The sequence below is a fragment of the Notolepis coatsorum genome, assembly GCF_963971535.1.
Source record: "Notolepis coatsorum genome assembly, chromosome: 4".
In the NCBI taxonomy this organism is placed as follows: domain Eukaryota; kingdom Metazoa; phylum Chordata; class Actinopteri; order Aulopiformes; family Paralepididae; genus Notolepis; species Notolepis coatsorum.
This window is the reverse complement of record NC_140168.1, coordinates 114,323,599-114,335,546: the sequence shown is the minus strand read 5'-3', so window position 1 is coordinate 114,335,546 and position 11,948 is coordinate 114,323,599. Positions and strand designations below refer to the sequence as shown.

Genomic DNA, 11,948 nt, shown 5'->3' with positions numbered 1-11,948 from the left:
ACACAGCCGGTCTGCCACAATATATAGACTATATATTATATTTTTTTTCAGCTAGTTAGATAGTAAATTATACTGACCAAATTAGTAGTAGGGGGTACTTTAGGTTGGCTTGAAATGCTTTGGGGGTACAGTACTCAAAAAAGGTTGGGAACCACTGCCCTAGGCCACCACCCCCACCACCCAGAACTACGGCCACATCATCGCCGGGGCGATACTCCATGGGGACGCCAGAGCGGCGTGGGCGCTTTATCGAGAAGGGATTGTGCCCTCGCCAAGACGAGTCCTCGCCAAGACGAGTACCAGGACAGACTGTTCAGTGTCCTGCTGTACATGAGAGAGAACCAGCTGTATCCTCAGCACCCCCTAGCTAGCACCATCCAGACCTGGTTCCAGAGGTACGGCAGCTGAACACGCCCTAGCTAGCACCATCCAGACCTGGTTCCAGAGGTACAGCAGCTGAACATGCCCTAGCTAGCACCATCCAGACCTGGTTCCAGAGGTACGGCAGCTGAACACGCCCTAGCTAGCACCATCCAGACCTGGTTCCAGAGGTACGGCAGCTGAACACGCCCTAGCTAGCACCATCCAGACCTGGTTCCAGAGGTACGGCAGCTGAACACGCCCTAGCTAGCACCATCCAGACCTGGTTCCAGAGGTACGGCAGCTGAACACGCCCTAGCTAGCACCATCCAGACCTGGTTCCAGAGGTACGGCAGCTGAACACGCCCTAGCTAGCACCATCCAGACTCATGTGTGTATATCTCATATCTGTATGTGTGTGTGGATGTGTTTATCTTCTGTGTGTGTGTGAGTGTGTGTGAGTGTGTGTGTGTGTGTGTGTGTGTGTGTGTGTGTGTGTGTGTGTGTGTGTGTGTGTGTGTGTGTGTGTGTGTGTGTGTGTGTGTGTGTGTGTGTGTGTGTGTGTGTGTGTGTGTGTGTGTGTGTGTGTGTGTGTGTGTGTGTGTGTGTGTGTGTGTGTGTGTGTGTGTGTGTGTGTGTGTGTGTGTGTGTGTGTGTGTGTGTGTGTGTGTGTGTGTGTGTGTGTGTGTGTGTGTGTGTGTGTGTGTGTGTGTGCGTGCGTGCGTGCGTGCGTGTGCATGTTGCAGCTCAGAGCTGGAGTCCATCCTGATCAGTAGAATATCAACAGCTGAAGAAGAAATTCATGACTGAAGTTATACAAGGAAGAGACGTCTTCAATAAGACGACACCTCAGGTACACACACTCACACACTCACACACACACACACACACACACACACACACACACACACACACACACACACACACACACACACACACACACACACACACACACACACACACACACACACACACACACACATACAGGCTCTCTCTATCTCTTTCACTCTGTCTCTCCATTCCTTTTCCTCTCTCTCTCTCTCTCTCTCTCTCTCTCTCTCTCTCTCTCTCTCTCTCTCTCTCTCTCTCTCTCTCTCTCTCTCTCTCTTCTCTCTCTCTCTCTCAATTCAATTCAAAGGTGCTTTATTTGTATGCATGTCAAACAATTAACAGTATTTTTACAATGTAAGATTGTTATGTTTTTTATATATTTATTTTTTAGTCAATGTGTTTTTCAAGTTTTAGACGTTACAGTAGACATTACAGACGTATCAAACATAAGCACACACAAAACAAAACCAAGAAAACGTAAAAACAGTTCACAGAGCACTTCAATACAAAACCGTTACAATACAATACAGAGTCATTATCTCAGGAGGTGAGAGACATAGTCAACCGTTCCACCTGAGAAATAAAGGGCTGCCGCACCACATCACACTTTCCACTTGATCCCCGCAATGTGTATTTGATCTTTTCCACTTTTAAACAATACATAACATCACAAATCCACCTGAGGGAGGACGATCATTTTTCCAGTTCAGAAGAACGAGACGCCTTGCTAGAAGGGAGGAGTAAGCAAATGGCAATACAGTTCAGCTGTGCTTCTGGTAGATCAGAATCCTCCGAGAGAGAACACCAACAAGTCCCAGAAAATGACATGGTTAACCCTTTCACTGCCACACGACAGCTAATGATGCTAATGATGGAGCATCACCGTCGGTTGTGTGATAGTAAAGGGCTAACCTTCTGTATTGTCACAGTGAAAGGGTTAACCGGCTGTTGTGTGGCAGTGAAAGGGTTCAAGTATCCGACCTGCAAGCTAGCTCCTCTGAGTAGAGCTCAAATATGGAGGACCAGAAAGCTGCTAGGCTAGCACACGACCAAAATGTGTGATACAGATGTCAAAACACTTTAAAAAAAATTATCCACTTTTTCTCCTTATTTTCTATTTTTCTCCCATCCCAATTTCGAGTTTCCAATTCTCCCTCCCCTGTCTTGAACGTTGCTCGACTATGCCCCCCACTGGTCGGTTATAGGGAGGATAGAAGCCTTGCATCACGTGTCCCCTCCTGTTACGATTAGTCCTACGCTTCTTTGGCATGATGGACCCAGATGACAGAGTGGAGATTGATGAGACCGGAGACAGAATGTGACGATGAACAGTTTACTTAAAGACAAGGTACATACACGACTAACACACAGGTAACATTTAACAATGATCGCGCCCAGCAGGGCAGGACAGACAGGACTATATACACCGACTAATTGACAAGACACAGAGGGTAATTTACAAACAAGACACAGGTGTGGTAGACAGAAACAATAGAACACAGAGTACACTGGAAAACAATAACAAATAACCAACCAGACTAAACATAATTACAAACCACAGACAGGGGAACACAAGACTAACAAAGTGGAGACAACAGACAATAAGCACAACAAACACAACTGACAATAAATAACAATAAGTTGGTGTGTGAGCTGATGCCAGATTGGCATCAGCCCACCGGGTGGCAATGTAGACTGAGGGTTATTGTTAATGGGAGGTACTTGTGAATATGACTGTCTGAGTCCTGGTCCCACAGGACCAGGACCGGAGGAAGTGTTACAGTACCCCGCCCTCGAAGGTCGACTCCCAGGCGACCCAACAGGCCCCCCGGGAACGGGGAGGGTGGGGGGGACGGAAGCCGCATCGGCGAAAAGAGGAGGGGGGAGGATGGGGGTTCGAGGGACGGGGCCTGCGGGAACAGGAACGGGGGGAGGGGGCTGACGAGGAGGGCTGGAGCAGGGAAGGATGGGGGGAAGAGACGACGGCTCCGGAGCGCGACCTGGGGCTGGGGTCTCCACGGTGGCGAGACCCCCCGCCGAACCCCGAACCGGAGGCTCCCTGGCGACAGGACGCGGTGCAGGACCCCCAACCGGGGTCCCTCCGGCAGCGGAATCCGACGTCTTCCTCCAGGTCTGCCATGGTGGTGGCTCGTCTTCTGGAACCTCCCAGGGCGGAGGAGATCTCGACCAGGCCGGCGAGGAAGACCTGCGGTCCTGGAAACCCCTTCCCCTGGGGCTGTGGCGTCGGGATCCGCGCCCCGTTCCCGACGCTCCCCTGCGGACCAGGCGACTTCCCACCCAGGGATCCAGCACCGGGGTGGCCGCGGCGCAAGCACCCGATATCATCGGTGCCGCTGGCCCAGCCACTGCGTCCCATGGTGCCAGACCCAGAGCGGTCGCCTGGTCGGCACGCAGGACGGAAGCGCCCAGGATCCCGAGCGCGAAGCTGGCTCCGTCTCTCCTCTCTGCCGGGTCCAAGTTCGGCGCGATCATTCTGTTACGATTAGTCCTACGCTTCTTTGGCATGATGGACCCAGATGACAGAGTGGAGATTGATGAGACCGGAGACAGAATGTGACGATGAACAGTTTACTTAAAGACAAGGTACATACACGACTAACACACAGGTAACATTTAACAATGATCGCGCCCAGCAGGGCAGGACAGACAGGACTATATACACCGACTAATTGACAAGACACAGAGGGTAATTTACAAACAAGACACAGGTGTGGTAGACAGAAACAATAGAACACAGAGTACACTGGAAAACAATAACAAATAACCAACCAGACTAAACATAATTACAAACCACAGACAGGGGAACACAAGACTAACAAAGTGGAGACAACAGACAATAAGCACAACAAACACAACTGACAATAAATAACAATAAGTTGGTGTGTGAGCTGATGCCAGATTGGCATCAGCCCACCGGGTGGCAATGTAGACTGAGGGTTATTGTTAATGGGAGGTACTTGTGAATATGACGGGACCAGGACCGGAGGAAGTGTTACACTCCGATACACGAGGAGGCAGCCTGTCGCATCTTTTCACCTGCCAGCGCGGACTCTCATTGGCGAGGTGTAACGTGTGGGAGGCTCACGCTGCCCCCGCCACTTCCTGTCTCTGCTGTGCAGGCGTCCCCCAACCGACCTGTAGGAGTCGCTGTCCATAACGTCCAAATCCCCACCCATCGACTTCCACCCGCTACCTCTGCCAATGAGTTAGTATGACCAGGGACGTGCACAGGACTTTAGAGGGGCAGGTGCTCAAAGGCTGAAAAGGGCACTAGGCCTGTGCTATTTTTGGGGGCCCTTTTTGGGCGGGGAGGGGCATTTTTATGCTTTTTTGGGGGGTTTTGGTGATCAAATATTGAATATTGAACTATAATAATCAGTGCAGGAGCTCACTTATCCTTGAAAGACACTTTTACCACTGACTTAAAAGGCCCATACATCTCCATAAATGTTCAGGGCGGAGGGAATAAGTGCATACCCTACAGCAGGGCTATTCAACTGGCGGCCCGCGGGCCAGATCCGGCCCGCGGGATGATTCTGACCGGCCCGCCAAAGATTACATGATAATAATTGTATTTTTTTTTTTTATATATTTTTATTATTAAGATTTTTTTACTTTTTTTTTTTCATGTCAACGTTAACACGCACAATTGAGCCAAAAGTCACTCAATTAATGACAGATTTCATTGATAAATTGAGGGAAAACTTTGCAAGTCGATTTGATGAATTTGACATGTCCAGAGAATTGATGCATTTTGTGAGCAACCCATTTGCCAATGTAGCTGCTATTTCCACAAAAGGACAAGAGTTCCTTGCATCACTTCACATTGATGAAGGTCTCCTGCAACTTGAAATAATTGACATGCAAGCATCATCTGCTCTGAAGCAGGCACTTGAGAATGAATCCACCACAACATTTTGGATAAAGTGTATTCATGTCAAGACATTCCCCAAAATAAAAACGCTGGCAATATCTGTGCTAACAATGTTTGGCTCAACATACACCTGTGAATCCAGTTTCTCTCACATGAATGCTATTAAAACAAGCAACGTGCCTCCTTGACAAATGAGCATTTGCATCACTGTTTGCGGGTAGCCCTCACTTCCTATGAACCCTCTTTCTCTGCCATTGCCCAGTCAAAGAAGTGCAATCGCTCTCATTAGATGTGTGTATGTAGGCTAGGCCTGTCTGCCCCCCACCCCCCTGATGTTTGAGAGTTAAGAGTGGACAATAAGTGCTAATAAGATGCTGTGATTTGCTGTTGTTGCACAGACATGAAGCACTTTTTCATAAGCTCAGCTGCACTATAAATGTGTTTTTTTGTTCAAGTGTTGATGTTTGAATGTTCAGATGCACATCATGCACTTGTTTGTTTTTTATTTTATTTTTATATTGAAATGTTGAAGAGGAGATGTTGCAGTTGTTGCACAGTCATAAATGAAGCACTTTCTGCAGGAGATGTTGCAGATGTGGCACATAAATGAAGAACTTTTTTTGAAAAGTATACTACTTTTGCAATGTAGTTAAATAAAAGTTGTGAAAATGTGGTTGCGTGTTGTGTCAAGTGTACATATATTCATAGCACGGGGAGGCACCGTGGCAGTCCGGCCCCTGGCCCCTTGGGTTTCTGACAATGTGGTCCCCTGAACAATTTAGTTGAATAGCCCTGCCCTACAGACCCCAAGTCTGTTAGGACAGCAGACTCGGTTGGCACTGCTCAAAACGTACCTTTTTAAAATAGCTTTTAAATGAATTATTATCTTTATTTCATTGTCTTATTTTTCTTTATTTCTATACATTTTACTTAAATATTTTATTATAATTTGTATCATTGTTTTATGTAGTTTTTTATAATTGTATTAGTTCTTTTTTAATGTCAACATATTATTTATATTATTCAACTCAAACATGTTCTGGTGTGATGTCACAGTATGATGTCATAATAGAACAATCTAGAACATTTGTGATGTCAGAGTATGTTGTCATAATCAAACATTCTAGAACATTTGTGATGTCACAGTATGATGTCATAATCAAACATTCTAGAACATTTGTGATGTCACATGATGTCATAATAGCACATTCTAGAACATTTGTGTACAGTATATATTCAACAATTCTCTCAGGAGATCTCATATCTCAGAAGACCAAATGAAGATATCACTTGTTGTTTCCGGCTACTTGTCTGTAAGCTTGAATATTCTGTAGATACAATTTAAAATCCCCACATGGAAAAGGAAACAATGTCCTGTACAATCTTTAATGAGCTGCGTCTGGAGGGAATGTTCTGTGATGTGGTTATTAAAGTCAACAGCACTGAGTTTAACGCCCACAAGGCCCTCCTGTGTTGCTGCAGTGACTATTTCAGGTAAGTTGATCTTGGTTCAGGTTAACTTGGTTCAGGTTAGCTTGGTTAGTAAACAGATACCATACTGTACTTTTACTGTAAACAGATACTGTACTGTACTTCTACTGTAAACATATACTATACTGTATGTCTACTGTAAAAAGATACTATACTGTACTTCTACTGTAAACAGATACTATACTGTACTTATACTGTAAACAGATAATATACTGTACTTCTACTGTAAACAGCTACTATACTGTACTTCTAATGTAAACATATACTATACTGTACTTATACTGTAAACAGATACTGTACTTCTAATGTAAACTGATATTATACTGTACTTCTACTGTAAACAGATACTATACTGTATGTCTACTGTACAAATATACTATACTGTACTTCTACTGTAAAAATATAATATACTGTAGTTCTACTGTAAATAGATACTATACTGTACTTCTACTGTAAACAGATAATATACTGTACTTCTACTGTAATCAGATATTATACTGTACTTCTACTGTAAACAGATACTATACTGTACTTATAATGTAAAAATATACTATACTGTACTTCTACTGTAAACTGATACTATGCTGTACTTCTACTGTAAACAGATAATATACTGTACTTCTACTGTAAAAATATGGTATACTGCACTTCTACTGTAAACAGATACTATACTGTACTTCTACTGTAAACAGATAATATACTGTACTTCTACTGTAAACAGATACTATACTGTACTTCTACTGTAAACAGATACTATACTGTACCTCTACTGTAAAAAGATACTATACTTCTACTGTGCTATGACCCTATACTTCTACAGTGAAAATATATTACTACTAGGGCTGTCCCCGACTAAGGATTTGGATAGTCGACTATGATTGGCCAAAATGTGCAGACTAATTAGTCGACAAAAAAAGAAAAAAAAAGAAAAAGTATAATATATATATATTTTTTTTTTATCATTCCATTTGCGCTGTGGGGGGTGCTTAATGTCTGAAGGAGTCGACTGAAGGCTTCTTGTCCTCTGCAAAAGCATGCATTTTGTCCACTGATGGATACATCTTGATATTTGTCTAGTCTAGTGTGTTCATTAGATGGGTGAAATCATCTTTCAGTGCCTCTGTGCCTGTTTTCTTAGGCAGTTGGCCTCTGGTATGCGTGCCATTAGCGTTAGCCACGCTTATAAGCGGTTGGCAGTTGACTACGGCTCCTTTCGACCGATTAGTCGACTATTCGACTAATAGGGGTCAGCCCTAATTACTACACAGGACAGAATGTTGCTTACTGTTTACTCATCAGATATCTCTGTACTCTGCGTCCCACAGAGCCCTCTTCACTCGCTGGAGCGACTCAGAGAAAGCAGTCTACACTATCCCTGGGGTGTCCCCGGGTATGATGCAGCTCATCATAGAGTACGCCTACACACGCTTTGTGCTGGTGACAGCAGAGAACGTGGAAGAGCTTCTGGTGGCTGCAGACCAGCTTCGCGTCACTGGCATAGTAGGAGTGTGCTCTGACTTCCTAGAAGGCCAGCTGTCTCTGGAAAACTGTGTCGGCATCTGGAGGTTCACGGACATCTACTGCTGCCCTGACCTGAGGTGCAAGGCCCATCTCTTCATCGTGTGCCACTTTGAGGAGATGCTGCGCGTCTCACAGGAGTTTGTGGAGCTGTCCCCGCAGCAACTGGTGGACATCATCGAGAGGGATGATCTGAACGTGAAGAGCGAGGAGACGGTGTTCGAGGCCGTCCTCCGTTGGATCGACCACTCCCGTGAGGAGCGTAAAACACACATCCCTTTGCTGCTGCCCAAGGTAACTAATTGTATTACGGATACACAAACATGGTTGCTAGTGCCTGAGCCACATTTATTTTTAATTTTATTTGTATTATTTTACTTTTTCTTGTTTGTCTGTCTCTTGTCTAGTTCATTATCATTCATGTTACTGTTATTATTGTTGTCGTCGCTGTTGTCATTGTTATTATTATTATTATTATTATTGTACTGTTATGTTCTGTTTTATGTATGAAAATAAAATAAAATAAAAACATTTATAAAAAATAAAAAATAAATGTTTTATTACTGTGCATTACATTAAAACAACACTAGGTTCCCTAACAGTGGTTCTCAAACATTTGGGTTCAAACTGTTCCCTAGCAACAGAAACCGTCTACAACCGCTGTCTGAGTTGTACCCGCTGTCTGCTTGTCTCTTCCCAGGTTCGCATGGGCTTGATGAGGCCTGACTACTTCAGGAGCAACGTCCAGAACAACCCTGTGGTGAGGGACAGCCACGACTGCAGGCCCCTCATCCTCAGCGTCCTGAACCCCCCTGGCTCCGACAGGCTCCCAAACCCCCTGACCCGCCCACGCCTGCCCCAGGAGGTCCTATTGGCCATCGGAGGCTGGAGTGGCGGTATCCTGACCAATGGCATGGAGGCTTACGATATCCGAGCCGGTGGATGGATGGACGTGAGCGTTGAGGGGGAGAGTCCCCGGGCCGACCACGGCACCGCTTTTCTCCACGGTCTGGTCTACTGCGTCGGCGGCTGGGACGGTGGGCAGTGTCTCAGCAGTGTGCGCAGGTTCAACCCCGTCACTTGCAGCTGGCTGCAGGCGGCTCCCATGCACTCACGCCACAGTGAGCTCAGCGTGGTCGCGTTGGACGGTTGTATCTACGCCATGGGAGGGTACGACGGACACGTGTATTTGAACACCGCTGAGCGCTACGAGCCTGAAACCAACCAGTGGACAGTGATCTCACCCATGTTTGAGCACAGGAAGCGTGTCGGGGCAGCAGCCCTCCAGGGCAAGGTGGGTGGAACTGAGGGACACAGGGTGCTAGATGAACACAAGGAACGTTAGATCAGAAATCATAAATGTCTGTATTGCCAAGTAAGCTTGCACATACAAAAGATGTGTCTGGGTCCTTTGGTGCATCAACATTAACAGACAATTAAAGTAGAATGAAATCAAATGGAATATATAAACTAAATTAGAATATTCTTTCTTATTACAGGTTTACATCTGTGGTGGCTGGTTCCAGCTCACAGCTGAGTGCTACAGCCCAGACACCGACCAGTGGACTCTGATCGCCCCCATGAGCAGCAGGCGTAGCGGACTGGGAGTCGCTGCTTACGGAGGACAAGTCTATGCGGTAGGTGCACACAGAGACAAATGCTTTATACTAGATATTTCTTTATATTTGTATTAGATATTTCTATAGATATGTATCATTTGACTTGCAATGCTGCTGTGATGCCCTCATTTCCCTAAGTGGATTAATACAGTGTCTCCCTGCCTGCCTGAGCCACACACTAAAACATTCCTCAGTGTCCTGTGTCCTGTCCTCAGGTGGGAGGGTTTGACGGTAGAAACTACCTGCGTAGCGCGGAGGCCTACAGCCCCTTGACTGACTCCTGGAGCGCCCTGCCCGCCATGCTCACCCCCGCAGCTACTTTGGCATCGCGGTGCTGGACGACCTGCTCTTCGTGGTCGGAGGCCACAATGGCTTCTTCACCTCCATCTCACAAAGGTGGAGCGCTACGACCAGAGCAGCGACAGGTGGACTGTAGCCGAGGACATGAGGACCCAGCGCTATGGCCTAAGCTGCTGCATAATGCAGGGCCTGCCATTTAACATGAGCCAGTACGCTGCTCCCGTGGCGCCCTGCAGTGACCCTGGTGGAGGAGGAGGAGGAGGAGCAGAGGAGGAGGAGGAGAGCAGGAGAGAGGAGGAGCAGGGAGGAGGAGGAGGAGGAGGGAGGAGGAGGAGCAGGAGGAGGAGGAGGAGAAGGATGAGGAAGATGAGGAAGAGTAAGAGCAGGAGGAGCAGGAGGAGGAGGAGGATAAGATGAGGAGAGTAGGAACAGGAGCAGGAGGAGGAGGAAGAGAGAGGAGGAGGAAGATGTGGAAGAGTAGGATGAGGAGGAGGATTGGGAGGAGGAGGAGGATTAGGAGGAGGATGAGGAAGATGAGGAAGAGGAGGAGGAGGCGGAGGAGGAGGAAGTGGAGGAAGAGAGGAAGAGGAGGGAGGAGGAGGAAGAGGAAGAGGAGGAGGAGGAGGAGATGATGAAGAGGTGGAGGAGGAGGAAGAGTAGGAGGAGGAGGGAGAGGAGGAGGAGGCAGCAGGGGATCCATCTAAGAACCTTAAACATTTATTAGACCAAAAGAAATCCTAAGAAATTAATAAATTGCTATCAGCCAAAGGTGGTGCATTTCTTTCTTCTAGTAATTCAGACAATATCTGTTTTTAGTTTGTGTAATGTAATGTAATATCTGTTTTTAGTTTGTGTAATGTAATGTAATATCTGTTTTTAGTTTGTGTAATGTAATGTAATATCTGTTTTTAGTTTGTGTAATGTAATGTAATATCTGTGTTTAGTTTGTGTAATGCACATAATATGGGAACTTTATACCATATTGTAACTGAGGGGTACAATTCCCTGACTGTATTGATAAGTATGGTATCATTAAACCACTACCGCTTTATGTACTTTAATTACTGGCCATACAGTACACGATATCTAAGTATGATGAACACTTTCCCACATATGAAATCAGGTCCACACAAAGGTAATAGTCAAATATTTAATATATAGCAAAGGGTACATATAATAGTTACTTATTACATTTATGATTTGAATGCACTTGTAAGGCAAATGAGTATTCGTAGGCAAATCAACACTGAATGTCCAATCTCTGGTTACACAGGAAGCAAGTATACAACCTGGCTCTTAGGGAATTATAGCGATGGTCACTTAATGATTATAGCTGGATAATATACTGAAGGGGTCCCGCCGGTTGTAAGCCAGTAGGGGGGGTAGGAGAGCCGTCGGCTGTATCCCGTCTGGTCAACGATTTCTAGGGAGAGTCCAGGTACAGAACACAGTGCCCGTAGAACCTTGATCCGCAGATGAATACACTTGGGCTCTCTTGTAGACGATAGCTGTAGCTTTAGCTTTAGGTCCACAACGAAGAAGAAGCGAGGCGACCTCAGTCTGGTCTGAGCGCCGTCTCACCTTGGCTCCTCTCGGGAAAGTCATAGTCATAGGGTCATGGTCGTCATCAATAGTATCAGGGAGCCTTGGCAGTTCTATTAGCCTCGCCACGGGTCGGGTGTAAGTCCGTCCTTGGACGAGCACTTCAGCTGCTCGGACCTTTCCATCGGCACCAGTGATCACTTTGCTTACGCGGCCAGCCGGCCACATAGCTCTGGGTAGTGACTGGTCAATGATCATGACGACTGTTCCTTCTGTCAAATTGTCTCTCTATTTTACCCACTTCTGGCGGGTCTGTAGAGACGGTAGGTAGTGGAGTAGGAAGCTGTTCCAAAACTTGTCAGCCAGTACTTGACTGTACCTCCACATTCTTC

At 46.2% G+C, this 11,948-nt stretch overlaps 1 protein-coding gene across 1 annotated transcript; it reads left to right on the top strand.

Moving 5' to 3' along the window:
• Positions 1-330: 330 nt before the first annotated feature.
• LOC311226657 (uncharacterized protein) lies at positions 331-10,150 on the top strand (the record flags this gene model as incomplete). The annotated part of the gene is made up of 5 exons (XM_084312073.1): positions 331-395; positions 8,921-9,026; positions 9,246-9,320; positions 9,661-9,708; positions 10,022-10,150. The coding sequence occupies 5 exons, from the start codon at positions 331-333 to the stop codon at positions 10,148-10,150; spliced, it is 423 nt and encodes a 140-aa protein (XP_084168199.1).
• Between the last annotated feature and the right edge of the window lie 1,798 nt (positions 10,151-11,948).